This window comes from Neoarius graeffei, chromosome 13 (assembly GCF_027579695.1).
Source record: "Neoarius graeffei isolate fNeoGra1 chromosome 13, fNeoGra1.pri, whole genome shotgun sequence".
Taxonomy (NCBI): domain Eukaryota; kingdom Metazoa; phylum Chordata; class Actinopteri; order Siluriformes; family Ariidae; genus Neoarius; species Neoarius graeffei.
This window is the reverse complement of record NC_083581.1, coordinates 27,400,751-27,420,727: the sequence shown is the minus strand read 5'-3', so window position 1 is coordinate 27,420,727 and position 19,977 is coordinate 27,400,751. Positions and strand designations below refer to the sequence as shown.

At 42.5% G+C, this 19,977-nt stretch overlaps 1 protein-coding gene across 2 annotated transcripts in view; it reads left to right on the top strand.

The window, feature by feature from the left end:
- The window catches only part of lrp1ab (low density lipoprotein receptor-related protein 1Ab), a 348,035-nt gene that overhangs the window by 164,921 nt on the left and 163,137 nt on the right, over positions 1-19,977 (top strand). For both annotated transcript variants that reach the window (XM_060937437.1, XM_060937436.1), the window contains exons 7-12: positions 251-413; positions 10,715-10,937; positions 13,206-13,395; positions 13,684-13,827; positions 15,686-15,922; positions 16,114-16,294. In XM_060937437.1, the coding sequence (XP_060793420.1) occupies positions 251-413; positions 10,715-10,937; positions 13,206-13,395; positions 13,684-13,827; positions 15,686-15,922; positions 16,114-16,294 (1,138 nt within the window). The remainder of the gene's footprint in view (positions 1-250; positions 414-10,714; positions 10,938-13,205; positions 13,396-13,683; positions 13,828-15,685; positions 15,923-16,113; positions 16,295-19,977) is intronic.

Below are 19,977 nucleotides of genomic sequence, written 5' to 3'. Positions count from 1 at the left end.
TCCACTCTGTGGTGTCACCCAGAAGATGATTTTGGTTTCCTTTTGAGTTTGGTCCCGCTCAAGATTTTATCTTCATGCCACCCCAACCAGGAAGTGGCCTCTGACATGCTCATGCTCATGAGGGATCTAAATCTACAACCAGATTTCTATCAAGCTGATTTGTCATACCTTTTGTTCGAAATGCTATATTAATAAAATGTATTTGACCCAACATAAAGGCTGAAATCGCATTCTTTGCTTCTTCTCCTAGATGTGGAGCAGATGGCCATCGACTGGCTGACTGGAAACTTCTACTTCGTAGATGATGTAGACGAGCGCATCTTCGTGTGCACCAAAGACGGCGCCACTTGCGTCATCTTGCTGGACTTGGAGCTTTACAACCCCAAAGGCATTGTACTGGACCCAACCATGGGGTAAGTGTGTCTCTCTTCTAGGATCTGTCAGGCTTTCAGTCCTGCACAGTTTGGTAATTTTTTTTTTTTTTTCTACTACACCTGGTTCCTCCAGAGGAGCCGAATCCATTTTGAGCAGGAAAATCACCACACAGTTTCACGTAGGACACAAATTCTCAGAGACCAGAGCTGGATTTCAGTAGTACAATAAGGAGAAATTAGTATTCAGCATGTCAGCTATTTTTCTACCAAAAATATTTCCAGTGCATGTATTCACATGAATCGTTGAGCAGAAGTTGATGATGATGCAAACGGAATATTCCAGTCCATGAAAGTTATCTGCAATAAAGTGGAATGCCCCAGGGGAAAATGATTAGAATAATAGTTGATGTGCTGAATACTTTATTTCCAACATTTGTGTATAGGGCTATAGGTTTCATCTAATGTGCTGTCGACTTAAGTGAATTATATTGTATTCATGCTCCTCACACTTGCATACAGAGCATTTTTTGACATAGTTACTGGGAGACCAAATGGTCTCCCAGTGGCCAGATTTGGTCTCCTAGTCAATGCCAAACCAGCTTCACTGGGAGACCAAATTTTAAACCAAGTTATGTCTTATCATTTGGTTCAATCAGTTGCAATTAATTAACCAAGTACCATGTAAGTATGTCTGTGAAGATTCTCAGTCATCCAGGTCATAGTAAACTGTGGGTGGTAAAAGAGAGCAACTGGACTTGCTTGAAGATTCTTGAAGACGTTTCACCTCTCATCCGAAAGGCTTCCTCAGTTCTGTCTGACTGGTAGGGAGTGTCAGGTATTTATTCTCTCATGGATGAAAAGCTCATCTAAGGTGTCATTCACTACGTTTACATGCACATAGAGAGAATCGAATTTCTGCCATTGCTCGACTGAAATCGAAGTTCAAAATGCCTTAATTCGGCTGAAATTGAACCGAACTTGATTTCTCGGAATCGAGCTACACGACCTAGTTTATGCGATTTCTGCCGAGCTACTTTGCGCATGTATACCCTATCGAGCTAGTTGTCGAGCTACTTCCGGAAGTGACGAGTGACGAGACCACAAGCGGGAAACACAACAGCCTCGGTCGGCATGACAACAGTAGTAGCGAGCAGCAGAAGAGGTCAGGAGGAACAAACGAAGAAGAGAAAATGGCGATGTAGAGCTCTCTGAAGTGTGGGTGGAGCACAGAGGACGGCAGGACAAAGCTTCTGGTACTAACAGGCTTTTTATTGTCAGACTTTTCAGTTTAACAGCCTACTTTTATTCTTGAGAGAAGCGCGCGCGCGCTGTGTTCTAGTCCCGGGATGAGCTGTCCCCTCTGCTCTCCCTCTGCCTCCTTAAATAGGGCGCAGTTACTGGGAAGACACACAAACACAGGTTAATTACCGTCAGGTGTACCGTCGTTCTGCCACTCACCTTCCCTGGCTCCGCCCTCCTGTCACAGACCGGCGCTTGACCACGCCCCCACTGCCACAGGCAAGCAGAAACGTGCACTTCTGGAGCAATGAGGAGACAGAGTTCATGCTCATTCAGCTTAAGGAGTTGAATATATTAAAATTCATGGACGGGAGAAAAACGCGCAATGGAGAACACGGAACTGATAACTTTGTTTACACTCTTGAATAGCTCTTCTTCATGACAACCGGAAGTGTACCAACACGATGGGGCGTGTAGCGCCACCTGTGGCTCGGGTGCACAATGCACCTCACACAATAGCCCGATTTCATTGTGTGCATGTAGGATTGGATTTCTCTGGCACCCTGCTGGGACCTTCAGCTCGATTACCGACAGCAGCTCGATTTGGATGTGCATGTAAACGTAGTCAGTGAGTCATCCTGTTGGTGTGGGTCACTGGGGGCTGGTTGTGAACGGCCTTGAGAGTCGTTAGGATGATCAATGGATTGCCCGTTAGGGTGATCAATGGAATGCTGACCCACCCACAGTTTACCATGTAAGTATACATTTAACAAGGAAAACGAAGATCTATGTTATACACACAAGATCATGTTGGTTAAGAAAAACACAACTAAAATTTGGTTACTGAGATGGCTGATGTCTGAATCCGATGTCATTACTGTGTGACGTTGAGTGACTTTGACATAACATTTGTGCTTGGTAATTGCTCTTGATAGTTGTGTAGTAGGGTGGTCCCGAAATGTATGGGAAAAATTTTTTTTTTTTACCAAAACATTCCGACCAGGGCTTTGAACCGGAATTTTTTTCCTATTGGTTCGTTCCGAACAGAAACGGAATTTTAACGTTTCCGGTTTTGGGTTCCACCATTAAATAGACGTTCCCGAACCGGTTAGAACAAAAAAATTTCGTTCCCGGAACGGTTAATTACGTTCCCTGTCAGCTGTTTAACAAATGGCTATAAAGTTATGTCTCTGTCTCATCCAGCTTAAGCCAAATGTAGGCTAATTCTATTACAACCTTCATTAAATAAGACAAGAAATAATTAAAAACAATTATTATTTCAAATGTTGGCGATTTGGATTCTCAGTATGTCTTCCCATCTACACAAACAGAAAAAGTGCCAAAAATGAAAGAGAATTCGTTTAGTGTGTTACCAAAGGCTAGTCAGGCCCTATAGAGGGCTACCGCATGACGTCACCGCGCCGCGAGATTTTGTTAGGCGCCATATTGGAAGACCAAGTACACATCTATGCAAGTACATACATACATAAAACAAACTACACCTGAAATGTAGCCAGGGCCGGTTCTGCCCTAATCTGGACCCGGGTGCAACATCGCGCAACCCCCCCCAAAAAAAACACCAGTCTAAATCAGGACAACCATCACATAACTATAACTATAAACATTTTATATAAACTATTTTAACTAAATGGGCTATAATAAATAAGCCTGCAGGCAGCCACGGCGGGCTGCCTCAGAAAAGTAACCATTTGTCCTACCTTAAAACTCGTTTTGCATTTTCTGCCTCCTTTTTTGTATTTTCGACCCTGCGTTTATTTTCTTTCCTTTTCTGAAAACCCGATTTGTGTCCAGACATTTTGTTCTGCTACCAACGAACTAACTCGTCAGGTCTCGTCTCTCGAGCCCGCGATGATTCCCGTGGGAAGGGCAACAACTGATACATTTTTACAAACAGCCAATAGGGAGGTTGCATCGTTCAGGCTCTTCTTTGCTCAGACACTCAGTAATTCACCTAGTATTCACTAGTAGTCCACCTTCCCGCTCTCTCCATTCAATCAGCGAACGTCACACAGGAAGTGAACCCCAGCGGGTCATAGAAACTTCCGCAGGAGAAGAATGACTATTTGTATAGGCTACAGAAACTTTGAGGAACGAAATAAAAACCGGTATTAACCGGTTACCATTATTTTTAATAAGCGTTTCTGTTCCGGAACATAAAAAATAATAAAGTTTCTGGTTTCGTTTCTGTTCCATGTGAAATAGAAAAAGTTCCCGGTTTTCGTTTTCGTTCCTTGAACCGGTTCAAAGCCCTGATTCCGACCACCCTACCATTTTTTTTTACATAGGCTAAAAGAAGGCAACAAGCAAAATTTCAGAAAAATTGGTTAATATTTAGAGGTGCCACACGAGGTTGCAAATCGGGTTAAGCCATTAACATTAGTTGGTGCGTAGACTGTTGCAGAGAAGATCTCAAACCCCCAAAAAGTCAGTTCTAGAGGGAATATGCCACTTCTATGAAAAAGAAGAGGCAGGAAGAGTTTATACATAGTTTTCACATGACGTCACAGAGTCGGGGATTCCCTAGTGGCGGCCATCTTGTGGGTCAAGCTTACCGTACAGGTCACTGAGCACACATTGTAACGCGCGAGTACAAAGTCTTCAAAAGAACCCAAGCAGGCTATTTAAAGCTAGCAATGGTGCACACCTGTTGTATTCACAGCTGTCGTAATAGGTCAGATGATGAAGTCAAGCGGAGCTTTTATGGAATTCCCACTGTACGGGAGCACGAAGGCGAGCAAACAAAGAAACTCAGCATACAAAGGAGAAATCTATGGCTTGCGAGAATCAACCGCAAGGATTATCAGCCTTCCAAACACAGCAAAGTCTGCTCCGATCATTTTATAAGTGGTAAGTTGTTTAAATAAACAATCAATTGTGTTTAAGTTTGTTTTTGGAAACCAAAACATCGTGTGAACAATCTCTGGAGAATGCCTAACTGTAACCGCTGAGTGTACATTTACATTGTAATATACACTTAATATCGCTCAGTACAAGGCTGCAAACACATGATTATTACTGGCCTATAAATTATCATTTATCATAACAAACACAAAATGTAACAAGCCTACATACCAGTTAATTATATTACAAAGTTTATACTGACATGGTACTGTAATACCACTAATGGATGTAAAATTTGTCTTAAATCAACTCAATATTATACACACACACATTTATATGCAGTGTTGAGAGCTCTAAAATTCCAGTGTTTACATACCTTGGCTGTAATTAGGACACGACTGTCACTTGTTTTTATATGGTGGACTTCACAGACCCAGCCACAGACAAAATAATTGTATGACTCCAGCGACTTGTATGCTTTAAGGTCGTCAAGTGTGTAGGCACTTTTACTATTCACGAAATAGTTCACAATATCAGGGTACGATATGGATGGCAGCCCTGCATAGTCACTTGAAAATGCATCTTTGTCCACTTCGTAGGGGTCAATTCCCCCAATCAAGGCCAGTTTGGCTGCATACCGTTGTCGTGAGATGTCGTCCAATGTATCCATATACTTCCGTTTGCTTGATTTTGCTGACATTGATCTTTATTTTAGAAAACTGACTATATAACTTCATAAATTCGTCCGAGATAACGTAGCCGGTAATGGCGATGGTCCGTTTTGTTTGCCCCACAAGATGGCGGCTGGAGGGCGTTCCCCGGAATGCCGTGACGTCAGTGAAAACCATCTATTGACTGATAGAAGGTTAACTTTCATGCACTAAGGGCTTCTTAAACAATGAGCACTGATTGTAATATGCTGATGAAGTTGTGAATGTTTTTCTTTCTATGTTTTTCAGATGGCTAGCAACAGTAATACAAGTAGTACCAGTGGTGCAAAGCACAACACCAGAAAGGGCAATTATGTTTGGTTAATTGGTCCCACTTCCAAGGAACTGTCTGGGAGAAAGCTTCCTTCTGCTAGGGAAGTCCTTAGGCCAAGTTTACATTAGACCGTATCTGTCTCGTTTTCTTCGCGGATGCACTGTCCGTTTACATTAAACCGCCGGGAAACGGGAATCCGCCAGGGTCCACGTATTCAATCTAGATCGTGTCTGGTCCGGTGCTGTGTAAACATTGAGAATACGCGGATACGCTGTGCTGAGCTCTAGCTGGCGTCGTCATTGGACAACGTCACTGTGACATCCACCTTCCTGATTCGCTGGCGTTGGTCATGTGACGCGACTGCTGAAAAACGGCGCGGACTTCCGCCTTGTATCACCTTTCATTAAAGAGTATAAAAGTATGAAAATACTGCAAATACTGATGCAAATACTGCCCATTGTGTAGTTATGATTGTCTTTAGGCTTGCCATCCTTCCACTTGCAAGTGGTAAGTGATATGCGCTGGGATCTCACACACAGCGGCTCAGTCCCGAATCGTGGCTCGTGCACTTCACTCGCGCGCTCTGTGAGCTGCGCAGGGCCGGAGTGCGCACCCTCCAGAGGGCACTCACTGTTCAGGGTGGAGTGATTTGGAGCGCAGGATGCCTGCGGAGCCGAGCGTATCCGTGTATTGGTATTGCTGTGTGCACGCAAATCGTTTTAAAAACGTTAATCTGATGATCCGCTGATACGGTCTAATGTAAACACCACCTTAGTGTGTTCTTTGATCTCCACAAGATACCATAATACCGAAGGGTTTAGAAAATCACAGACAAGTAATAGCTATTGTCACTTTGAACACAGGAAGTTATATTACTGTATTGTTTGTATTAATATGAAACAGTTAATAAGCCACATTATTTTATATTGTGTCTTGAGTGAAAACTTTAATGGCTTTGTGGCACCTCTAAACATTGTTCAATCTTAACCAAATTTCGCACAATAACTTCTTTAAGGCAATGTAAAAAAAAAAGGTAAGGTGGTCGTAACAAAATCCTAAAAAAAAAAAAAATGTTGGGACCACCCTACTGTGTAGTCACTGTAGTGTATTTGTCTGTATGGTGATTGGTGAACCATTTTGCATCACAGAATATGCCGCAGCGGTGCAGCCGCATGGACTCTGGGGCCTGTGATTGTATTGCTCAGACCAGCTGGTCTCCTAGTGGAAAATCCTTAAAAAATGCTCCGCTTGCACATGCTGTGGCTATTGAGTAATTTATGATACAACTTCCTTTTCTTATTGTATCACTTCCCTTTAAAAGTCATCTGTTTCATTCAAGATGTACATAAACATCATAGTCAGCAGGAACATGGTCAAATGTTTTGATGTACAGCGGTCTGTGGGTGATGAGGGCAGAAGTTTCAAAAACCTCAATTGGAAACAAATCAGTGTTTGTGCTGATCATCCTGTCCATGCTCTCGAGTTTGAGTAGATCAGAGATTTGCTCTGCTCAAATGCCGTCATCCCAAACAAGCTACAGTTTGAAACAGATTCAAATTTTTTAGTGTGTGTATGTATATATATATATATATATATATATATATATATATATATATATATATATATATATATATATATATATATACACACACACACACACACACACACACACACAGTGGGGCAAAAAAGTATTTAGTCAGCCACCAATTGTGCAAGTTCTCCCCCTTAAAAAGATGAGAGAGGCCTGTAATTTTCATCATAGGTACACTTCAACTATGAGAGACAGAATGGGGGGAAAGAATCCAGGAAATCACATTGTAAGATTTTTAATGAATTAATTGGTAAATTCCTTGGTAAAATAAGTATTTGGTCACCTACAAACAAGCAAGATTTCTGGCTCTCACAGACCTGTAACTTCTTCTTTAAGAGGCTCCTCTGTCCTCCACTCGTTACCTGTATTAATGGCACCTGTTTGAACTCGTTATCAGTATAAAAGACACCTGTCCACAACCTCAAACAGTCACACTCCAAACTCCACTATGGCCAAGACCAAAGAGCTGTCAAAGGACACCAGAAACTAAATTGTAGACCTGCACCAGGCTGGGAAGACTGAATCTGCAATAGGTAAGCAGCTTGGTGTGAAGAAATCAGCTGTGGGAGCAATTATTAGAAAACGGAAGACATACAAGACCACGGATAATCTCCCTCGATCTGGGGCTCCACGCAAAATCTCACCCCGTGGGGTCAAAATGATCACAAGAACGGTGAGCAAAAATCCCAGAACCACACGGGGGGACCTAGTGAATGACCTGCAGAGAGCTGGGACCAAAGTAACAAAGGCTACCATCAGTAACACACTACGCCGCCAGGGACTCAAATCCTGCAGTGCCAGACATGTCCCCCTGCTTAAGCCAGTGCATGTCCAGGCCCGTCTGAAGTTTGCTAGAGAGCATTTGGATGATGCAGAAGAGGATTGGGAGAATGTCATATGGTCAGATGAAACCAAAATAGAACTTTTTGGTAAAAACTCAACTTGTCATGTTTGGAGGAGAAAGAATGCTGAGTTGCATCCAAAGAACACCATACCTACTGTGAAGCATGGGGGTGGAAACATCATGCTTTGGGGCTGTTTTTCTGCAAAGGGACCAGGACGACTGATCCGTGTAAAGGAAAGAATGAATGGGGCCATGTATCGTGAGATTTTGAGTGAAAACCTCCTTCCATCAGCAAGGGCATTGAAGATGAAACGTGGCTGGGTCTTTCAGCATGACAATGATCCCAAACACACCACCCGGGCAACGAAGGAGTGGCTTCGTAAGAAGCATTTCAAGGTCCTGGAGTGGCCTAGCCAGTCTCCAGATCTCAACCCCATAGAAAATCTTTGGAGGGAGTTGAAAGTCCGTGTTGCCCAGCGACAGCCCCAAAACATCACTGCTCTAGAGGAGATCTGCATGGAGGAATGGGCCAAAATACCAGCAGCAGTGTGTGAAAACCTTGTGAAGACTTACAGAAAACGTTTGACCTCTGTCATTGCCAACAAAGGGTATATAACAAAGTATTGAGATGAACTTTTGTTATTGACCAAATACTTATTTTCCACCATAATTTGCAAATAAATTCTTTAAAAATCAGACAATGTGATTTTTCTGGATTTTTTTTTTCTCATTTTGTCTCTCATAGTTGAGGTATACCTATGATGAAAATTACAGGCCTCTCTCATCTTTTTAAGTGGGAGAACTTGCACAATTGGTGACTGACTAAATACTTTTTTGCCCCACTGTATATAAAAGCACTGAGCGACAGCCAATGAAAACATGACTTATAAAGATTGAAGAGCATTTCATCAATCTCCATAATCATCTTTGTGCATGAATTCTTAAGATGATCAGTCCACTTGGTGTTAAATTCAGATTAAGTAACAATCTAAACAGCTACGCAGTGCGCTTGGTCTTCTCAAAGTATTGATTTTAGGCTCCGAGACGGTGCATCAGAGAAACGTTAGCCCTATCACCAGGATATCATGGGTTCAAATCTGGCTTGTAGTACTCAAGTCTGACTCATGCCCTAATTTTAAGGACTTACCACCTGACTTGGACTTGAGCACTGATGACTCGGACTTGGACTCGGGCATTAACTGCATTCAGGCTCGTAAAATGGAGACGAGGACTTTTTTTTTTTTGTAACATGCCATAATAATTTGTCATAAAATATTTATACCTACGTTTAATTTTTGTATTAATTTTGTGCAAGAGTGTCACACCTGCATGCCTTGGCTCGTGCATCAGATAGACTCTCGCTTCGGACAGCGTGCGCACCAAGCGGATTCAGCGCGCCAATGTGAAAACACACTTACTTTGCGAAGTATTGAGTTGCGTTGCTGACACATTACCGAGCCTTATTTCCTTGTTTGATTTCCTGTTTCTCGTCTTTGACGGCCTGTTTGTGCCTCGCTTGACCGATTGCCCGTTTCACCGTTTTACAATTTTGCCTGCCGTTCTGGATTGTTTACCTGTCCTTCACTTGTATTAATAAACACACCTTCTGCACTTGCATCCATCTCTGACAGAATACTTCGCACTCCCTGACAAAGAGAAGCACATTCACCTGTTCATACGTCATGTTCAGGAACAAACTAATGTTAATGACGCTAAAACGGCCACCTTCAAATGGTGCGGTTGGAGTGTTGGACTCGACTCGGATCAATACTGGACTCGACTTGGAAATTTTCTTTGACGACTTGGATTTGAACACTGGGGACTCGGGACTGGACTCGGACTTGAGGTTTAGTGATTCGACTACAACACTGGTTCAAATGCTAATGATGTCACAGCCATCTGTTCACGATCTGGGGGTTCATGAGAACAAAAATTGTACTTTCTCTTCCTCGTCAATCAAAGACACAGTAACTAATTGTGGGTGCTGGGGAGTTCATGTATGCAGAAGAGGGCAAATAGCACACTTGTAGGGATAGTGTGTTGCGCTGCCCTGCCCTGTGACGTGGCAATCTGGTCTTCCCAGGCAGTGTCCCAGTACTAAGCAACTCTTTAAGGTGTATGGGTGCGGCGCCGATCTCCGTTTCGATAACTCTCGCCTATACAGCTAGGGTTACAGTGGGGGGGGCTAATCCTCTGGTAACCGCAAGAGTTTGACTTCTGTATTGCAGTGTGCATTGCCAGACGGTAGTAGGTACCATTTTTATGATGGTCTTTGGCATCACCCGACCACAAGTAGAACTCACGATCTCCCGGTCGAGAGGCGGACACGCTAACCACTAGGCCAACTCGCGGTAGCATGAGCAATAGGATATAAATATTAAGTGGCTGGTTTCATGTGTTTCGAATTAAGTATTTGTTTGCTTTCAGCCTCCCTGGATTGGTAGATGGGGAGAACTGGCTAGAGGGTGGGAACTGGCAAATTACCAAATTGTAGGGGAAATAGTATTCAATTCGGTCATGCAACACAGAATCCATGTTTGTTTCTTTGGTCATCACTCGTACCATGTTCCTCACCTGAAATCAGAACAGTATTTGGTTCTTCTGTCCATGCATATGGAGTCTGTTTGAAATTCTGTGTGCATATTAAATAGGACTATAACGAGCACGTGGGTATTGTACGCACCGGTTATATGGGTTTTCATGCATTACTGCTTGATGGTTTAGTAGGTTGCGGTTTTTATTTAGTCTACGCTGAAATTCTGGAAAGGACTCATCAGTGTAGCTGCCTGAGGTTTCCTTTCTCATCATCTTGTCTTGTAGGAAGATGTTCTTCACCGACTACGGGCAGATCCCCAAGGTGGAGCGCTGTGACATGGACGGGCAGAACCGCACCAAGCTGGTGGACAGCAAGATCGTCTTCCCTCACGGTATCACGCTGGACTTGGTCAGCAGGCTGGTATACTGGGCTGACGCTTACCTGGACTACATCGAGGTGGTGGACTATGAGGGCAAGAACCGACACACCATCATTCAGGGACTGCTGGTGAGAGGAAATCGGGGCTCTTTCTCTCGGAGATGCACAGTTTGCTTATTTCTAATTCAGATAGGAATATCAGATCAGATTTTTTTTTTCCCTACAGCAAAGTTTACACAGTCCAAGCAATCTGTACAGCAACCTGTGTACACAATAGGTGTTAGCACACATGCACAAATGACCGTCTAAAGTCCGTGCAGTGTCACACTGTCACACATGGACACACACCGTGACCTTCCCATTGCCTTAATTTTCTGTAATTGCAGTCACATCGTCTGTCATATGATGCTCTGCTGTTTCTAGATTGTGCAACAGAAAAAGGCAAACTGCAGAATATTTGCTGTGATTAACAGGTTTCATTTCCTGTTTGAGGAATTGTGGCGTAGTTTGGCAGAAACGCATTTGCATCCGATCGAGACAGTCTGGTAAAAACCAAGAATCATGCACCTGGTTACTTCGGCTGTTGTGGTTTTTATCCCCCGCTGTCCAAAAGGCCCGAAGGGGGATTATGTCGTGGTGATTTCCGTCCGTCCGTCCGCCCGTCCTGGGAAGGGTACTCACCTTCTGAGATCAACTCCTCTCAAAATTTTTGGATGAATTTCTCAAAGCTTGGCGAAAGGCCTTGATATATGTCGGTACTACGCACATTGTAATTTTGTTCAATTCGGTCGCGTTTTACCAGAGTTACGGCCCTTGATTAACAACCTTGTACTTTCACAATTTTATGAAGGTGTGCTCGCCTTCTGAAATCAACTCCTCTCACAATTTTTGGACGAATTTCTCAAAGCTTGGCAAAAGGCCTTGTTTTATGTTGGTACTACGCATATTGCAATTTTGTTCAATTCGGTCGCATTTTACCAGAGTTACGGCCCTTGATTATAACAACCTTGTACTTTCACAATTTCATGAAGGTGTGCTCGCCTTCTGAAATCAACTCCTCTCACAATTTTTGGATGAATTTCTCGAAGCTTGGCGAAAGGCCTTGATGTATGTCGTTACTACGCACATTGTAATTTTGTTCAATTCGGTCGCGTTTTACCAGAGTTACGGCCCTTGATTAACAACCTTGTACTTTCACAATTTTATGAAGGTGTGCTCGCCTTCTGAAATCAACTCCTCTCACAATTTTTGGACGAATTTCTCGAAGCTTGGCAAAAGGCCTTGTTATGTGACGGTAATACGCATATTGCGATTTAATTTCGTTTGTGAAAATTTTGCCAGAGCTTTGACCCTTGATTAAATAACTTTGACAATTTCATGAGGGTGTACGTTCTTCTGAAATCAACTCCTCTCACAATTTGTGGAGGAATTTCACCAAACTTGGCAAAAGGCTTTGTTATATGACAGTTATACGCATATTGAAATTTCGTTTAATTTGGGCAGATTTTCCCAGAGTTATGCCCTTGATTATTAACAAACGTGTACTTTGGCAGTTTCATCAAGGTGTGCTTGCTTTCTGAAATCAACTTCCCTCACAATTTTTATTATCCTCTGCTGGACAAAAGGCCCGAGGAGGATTGTGTCATGGCGATGTCCATCAGTCCGTCTGTCCCGGGAAGGGTACTCGCCTTCTGAAATCAACTCCTCTCACAATTTTTGTAGGAATTTCATGAAACTTGGTAGGATTCTGTGTTATATTTGGGTAATACGCATATTGCAATTTCGTTCAATTCAGTCACGTTTTACCACAGTTATGGCCGAGTTGCCAGCGGGGGATATTATGCTCCGAGTGCTCTTGCATGGTTTCATGTCTGGTCAGATCTGCTGTAAAATTGACTCATGACCACAAATTCGTCACATTATAATAGTCTTTTCAGAGATGCAGATTTAGAGCTCATGTTTAACTGAAATATCGATAAAACTTTTCAACAACTAGACTTCCATTAATGAGTTTTGAACACACTGGCTTTTTACATCTACTCGCTCTCAATGAAGCCCTTTGTTGTTGTTTTTTTTTTTTTTTTGCCCCATGTGTCAAAATACAGCCCTATTAGTCTGTTATCAGGTGTTTTGATGGATTAATTCTTGAAATTTTGCCTTTAAACAGTGCCAAGTGTTGCATAATACTTGTTTTAAAAACATCATAGCTTTTGACATTTCACGAAGGTGTTGCCAAAGATTTCCAAACAAGCACGTAAGCCAAAAAACATTCTTACTATAATCCATAACCCTTTGCACAGCACAGTTCACAGGCATCCATTAATTTGACAGAACCTTTTATCCGAAGAGAGTCTGTGAAGGTTTATTGGTTTATCGCTTGGTCTTTTGTGCCATCAGATTGAACACCTGTACAGTCTGACCGTGTTCGAGAACTACCTATATGCCACCAATTCAGACAACGGTAACATCCAGCCCAAGACCAGCGTCATCCGCGTCAACCGCTTCAACAGCTCCGACTTCCAGGTGGTGACGCGGGTGGATAAAGGTGGAGCCCTGCACGTGTACCACCAGAGACGCCAACCTGCAGGTACAGCACCTTGGACTGAACCCTTACTCATAAACAGGTCAAAGCTTCACTTTTAGTCGCCTGGATTTCCGGAGAGTAATTAATCAGCGACCTCAGCTAAATTACACTGTAGTGTTCCCCAGTGAAACTTTTTTTTTTTTCCTCCTCAAGTCTCAGGGCTGATGCAGGTTTCTGGAAGTAATACAGAAGTTGTCAAATGAAGCTCACCTCTTGGGCATTTTTGTTAATCAGTCTCTGTGTATAAATAGCTTTTTAAAAAAAAAATGTTTGTGTCTGTCCCGACTGCAGTGCGGAGTCACGCCTGCGCTCCTGATCAGTTCGGCAAACCTGGCGGCTGTTCCGATATCTGTCTGCTAGCCAACAGCCACAAGATTCGCACGTGCCGCTGCCGCTCCGGATTCAGCCTGGGTAGCGACGGCAAATCCTGCAAGAGTGAGTGCACGCTCCTGTGATGATAATCAGCTGTAGTGATTCCACTATTCCACCCTGATTGATTGACCAGAAAGCTTTGAGAGAAGTCCTGGCTGCAAGAGAAATTTCAGATTCATATTAATGCTAATACAGTCGTTTCTCTAGTAGCAGATTAAACGTGTAGTTGTTGTAACGGTCGTGTTTATTTCACATTTACGGTACACTACCGTTCAAAAGTTTGGGGTCACTTTGAAATGTCCTTATTTTTGAAAGAAAAGCACTGTTCTTTTCAATGAAGATCGCTTTAAACTAATCAGAAATACACGCTATACATTGCTAATGTGGTAAATGACTATTCTAGCTGCAAATGTTTGGTTTTTGGTGCAATATCTACATAGGTGTATAGAGATCTTGCAGTCACGTGACCGGAAAGTACACAGCCGCCATCTTGTCGGTAAAAAACACAGCTGAATACTGCTGCACTCGTGTACAGAATGGATCAATTTCAACCGACGGACTACACGGCTCATTTTTCTAATGAACAGATAACTAGATATATGTCTAAAATAAACGATCTACAGATTAGTGACCCTTATGGCTTACCGGACGTAGTTTTCACGACTGTGTCAGTGGATTTTGAACTGCCAGCGGAATACCCAGACGTGTATAATTACCTCATCAACTTTCCCTCGCTGTTCAGTGGTGAAGCACTGCATGCTTATAAATCTCTGGACAGTTATCTTTACAGAAATTCAGGATTTGTCAGCGACTCAGATGTGGCATCTTGTAAACAAGAAAATAATCCTCATTGGACGGGTAAGTCACTTGAGTATTGAGTATAGCACTGACCAGCCGATTATAGAATAGAATAAGGTAATTCCAGCTGTAATTCCAAATCGTCCGTCTTGTTTACCATGGATCTGGCGTTGGAGAGATAGAGGCTTAGCAGTGGAGGTTTGAGTAGCTGTTTTCTGAGCTTAGTCAACAGGCCAGCTCTGCCTGCAGCCTCGCTTTTGCTTCCGCTCCCGGCGCCGCCTCCTTTGCTTTGTTTCCGATAACAATCCACGGAGACCCCGCTGGTCTCGCTATCTCGTCCGAAATGTTGTGCATGCGATGGAAATCGCTACAAACCGTCATTTTCTGCTGGAAACCAATGTCCAGTAAGTCCATACGGTTGTAGTGGATACTGAAGTCTGATCAGACAAACAACATGCAAAAATACACACAAAAAACATAAAAAACGTGCACAGGTAGGGAGCGCTTGTAGCCGCAGCCGTTGTAGTAGAATTGTATATAGTGGGGTTTTCCAGAAGAAAAGGTAGAAGTAGAACCAGAAGTAGAATGCGGAAATATGGCGTTTGACCGACAAGATGGCGTCTGTCACAATCTGGATCGGCTGTGACGTCACATGCAAGTGCTCCATAGAGGCCCATTTCCAGCAACTCTCACTCCAGTGTTCTAATGGTACAAAGTGTTTGCTCATTGCCTCAGAAGGCTAATGGATGATTAGAAAACCCTTGTACAATCATGTTAGCACAGCTGAAAACAGTTGAGCTCTTTAGAGAAGCTATAAAACTGACCTTCCTTTGAGCAGATTGAGTTTCTGGAGCATCACATTTGTGGGGTCGATTAAATGCTCAAAATGGCCAGAAAAATGTCTCGACTATATTTTCTATTCATTTTACAACTTACGGTGGTAAATAAAAGTGTGACTTTTCATGGAAAACACAAAATTGTCTGGGTGACCCCAAACTTTTGAATGGTAGTGTATAGAAGGAGTCTCCAGCTTTGACTTTCAGTTTTCAGGCCTGTACTTGGTTACCACAAGGCTTTTCCAGGCTATGGTGTTGAAACGTCTAATCATGTTAACCATTCTCAGAACCAGAGCACGAGCTCTTCCTGGTGTACGGTAAAGGTCGGCCCGGGGTCATTCGAGGCATGGACTTGCACGCCCGTGTATATGATGAACACATCATTCCTATCGAGAACCTGAACAACCCCAGGGCTTTGGACTTCCACGCCGAGACGGAGTTCATCTACTTCAGCGACGCCACCACGTACACCATCGGCCGGCAGAAAATCGACGGCACCGAGAGGGACATCATCGTGAAGAGCGGTGAGGGTTTTTTGTTTTGTTTGTTTTTTTCTTTAGTAGTCTGGACTGGATGGAATGATGATTGTATCATTGGACTGTATGTTCTTTAGGAGGTTAAACTCCACCAGTTGCAATTGGTTATTTATTCAAGAAGTATTTATACTTCAAAATGGCCTTTAGTTTGGCAACATCCTGTCACTCATACACTGTAGGAATCCACACCGTTGAGGGAATAGCAGTGGACTGGATGGGACAGAACCTGTACTGGACAGATGATGGACCAGAGAAGACCATCAACGTGGCCAAGCTAGAGAAAGCCTCCCAGACACGCAAGACTCTCCTTGAGGGCAAGATGACCCACCCACGGGCTATTGTAGTGGACCCAGCACATGGGTAAGAGTGATTTTTATTTCATTTTATTTATTTATTTTTTAATAATGTCCGTTTTAACCATTTGAGGTTGAGAGCTTTGCTGGCGAAGCTCGACAGGTTTAGAATGAATAGGTCATGTATTTAGATAAATATCTTTGAGTTTTTTATCATACAATCATGATAAACATATTGACATAAACTGTATACTTTACCCTTTCCTATGTGCCCACTGCCAAATAATATGTTATAGTTTTTAAATTACCTAAATTGGATGAAACGTAAAACTTATCACCTTCCTCAGTCACACCAGAGTCAGAGCACTGAGAGCCCACTTACACATTCATAAAAGACGTGTAAACATGCCCACATGGTAACGGCATGATAATCACTTTCACTCTTTCAGTTTCGATTGGTTTCTCTTTCACGGTGGGAACGCCGAACGTAAACAGGATAAAATCTGTCAGACAGAGTTCAGGTTATTTGGAGGTAAAACTTGTTGCAAGATGGCACACGGATTTTATGCGCTCCGGATGATTCAGGACAACGATTCGGTTCAATCTTGAGAACGGCGACACTGATGAACGGCAGGGTTCTCCACGAGGGGTTTTAGAGGTCGGGCCGCCCCCCTTTCTGTGATTCCCGCCCCCATTTAATTTCTACCGCCCCTTTACAAAAGGAAGAGACGTCCCTTTGTTTTCTTTGTGACGGATAGCCTTTCTCTGTTGGAGTACCGACAATGCAACAACACCCGAGTGTGAAACTCATTTACCAGCAATTAGTTTAGTCAGTCTGACGATTATAGTCTAAGAAAAGCGTTTCACACTTCGTCGTTTTTGACACATTGTTCTTGCGCCGGAAGATAACAAGCCTTTATAATAACGTGTGAATCGACACCAAGTTCGAGATAACTGATTGTTATTATCCATTTCCATTCACGCACCATTTTCCAGTGGTGCATGCCTGCAATTACATTTCCATTTCAAACAATGTCAGCTTTTGTGGAGCAGTGTGAATATAGTTAATACAAAAACTTTTCTGTACTTTTCTGTTCTTTTTTTTTTGTAGTTTGCTAAATAAAAAAATATTTTTTCCAGTTCCATTTCAAACAATGTGTCTGAATATGATGTGTAAGTGTGTAATGTTTGATGTATGATGTGTTTTGTACCAGTCCAATTGATTCCTCTATTCTAAACGATTACTATTTGAGAGTATTTTATGCAAATGACATATGTAAATTTATGCAAATTTGTTTCAAGGTCATCCGATTGACCCCCACCCCCCTATAAATTCAATCCGTGGAGAACCCTGAACGGTGTCTTTTTTTTTTTTTAAACTTCAACTCAATCCAGCCAAAGATCAACTCGAGTGAGTGTAACCATTTCTTCTATTTCTGATGAGCAGATCGGTTGATAGGCATGTGCCGTAGTGCATACACAGGAAAAATTACTGAGCACTTTTTCCAGAGTTAAAAGTATTTTCCTCGAAATAGTTAATTTTGCTCTGTTTTGAGTTTAGAGAGTAAAATTTGGATTTGTAGTGGGAGCAAATTAGAGTAATTGTCTAACAGAGTTGGTTGTGGCTCTGAACTGAATAAAATAGTACGAGTTAATTTCAAGATGCACTGAATAGAGTCAAATACCAGATAAATGAAGCTGTTGTAAAAAGCAGTTTTAAAACAGTGTTGGAATGTGTGTGTGTGTGTGGGGGGGGAACACTGCCTTACCCATTGGGACTTGACCTGATGAGGTTGAGTTAATCTGATTGGATTAAGAGATGGCAGTGGAAGGGGTTTTCACTCTTCTCATTGAATGGAATGCAAATTTTTTTACACTCCTCATTGAATACCCCTCCCACTGCCAAAACAACAGGGCGTAATTTTTTTGATGGCCAGTTAATTGTCCGAATCAATGGAACAGATTTAAGTTTTTGCGCTTGATACATTCCTCGGACTGAACAGAATCGCCTCAAGTGATCAAAACGGTTCATCACAATGTGTAAGGTCATGTTTTTTCACACATTCCAACACCGTTCTAAAACTGCTTTTTACATCTTCATTTATTTATTTATTTATTTATTTATTATTTTTTAAATTTTTTTTTTAAAGTACAATCATGACATGCATACTACATGGATATAATTGCTGCTGAATACAAAAGAGTCATACGAGTTTGAAAATACTGCTTAGAGTTGTTGAAATTGACAACAAAATCAGAGCATGCCAAGATCATTTGAGTGCCAGAAAATATCCTCAGTCCCCAGAGGGTTAATCTTGTCAACCGCAGACAGGCTACGAATTCCATTTCCAACTCCAAGTCAGTTTTTTTTTTTTTTTTTTTTTTTTTTTTTAAGACCACACTGTTGATGTGCAAAATAATAAATCTATCATGTTGCACGACTTAAGGGCGTATCAATTCTTAAAATGTGCTCCGGGCTAAAATGGTGGTTTCTGAAACTGACAATGCATAGCATGGAAGCTCATGTCTGTCAACAGAGTCTTGCTTGTCATTCAATGAAGATGCTGTGTCTCAAGAAGCATCTGGGAGGAGTTACAGAAGTACCCGGAGGTCTGAGTGGGATTGGTTGGAACTGATTGAAAAGCAGGCCATAAAGCTTTCTGGCTGTACCGCATGGACTCCGACATCGAAACTCAAAAAGAAACTAGACGGAACGTATACCGGGATGCTAAGATCTGCACTGAATATATTCTGGAAGCAATATCTAACTAATAAACAACTCTATGGGCACCTACCACCAATCTCCGATGTCATTCCTGAAAGAACAACACGCTTTGCAGGCCACTGCTGGAGGGCTAAGAATGAAATCATTAGTGATGTCCTACTGTTGGATCCTAAACATGGCCGAGCAAACGCCGGAAGACCTCCCAACACGCATGTTTAACAGCTATGCGAGAACATTGGATGCCATCCTTCAGACTTGCCTGGGATGATGAACGGATGGAGGGATTGAGTTCTGGAAATCCGTGTAACTAGCTCGACCCGATGATGAAAAGCAGGCAGGTATGGGATTAAAGAAAGTGATCGTGTTCCCCAAAGAAAAAGATTAGAAATGACTCTTCCAACATAGCCTCCACAGCCTCAACTACTGGGCGTACGAGTCCATCATTCGTCTACACAACCCCTACTGTGTATGACAAATTACGAGATACGTTAATATAAATAAATGAAAACCTTCACTGGCAATCCAGTAATGGTTTTATATGAAATGAAATCATGTCTAGACTAGGGATGTTGACCAGTGGTTGACCGAATCAACGTCAACCGGTTAATTTTTTTTTTTGGTTGTCGGTTAAAAAAAATCGATCGTTTTGAAGCTGCCGATTTTGGAGCGGAGAACCTGGAATTCTGTGTTGTAAACGCTTGGGGCATGCCATGCGGTGTAAGGACGACAGCTGACAAATCAGAAACACCCATTCGGTCATGTCCCGCCCTCCCGCCCCAGTTGAAGACAGCTGCCGCTCGGCGAAAGAAAAGTCTCAGTGTTGGATTACATTTTCCTACGATGTTAACCAGGTACGTAACATCAAGGAAATTCTTGACTATCAAAGAAACAAGAACACGGCGCATGAATGAAGTCGATGGTTGATTTAGTCTGGTGAATATTAATGTCAACGTAATAATAATACAGGGGTGGCACGGTGGTGTAGTGGTTAGCGCTGTCGCCTCACAGCAAGAAGGTCCGGGTTT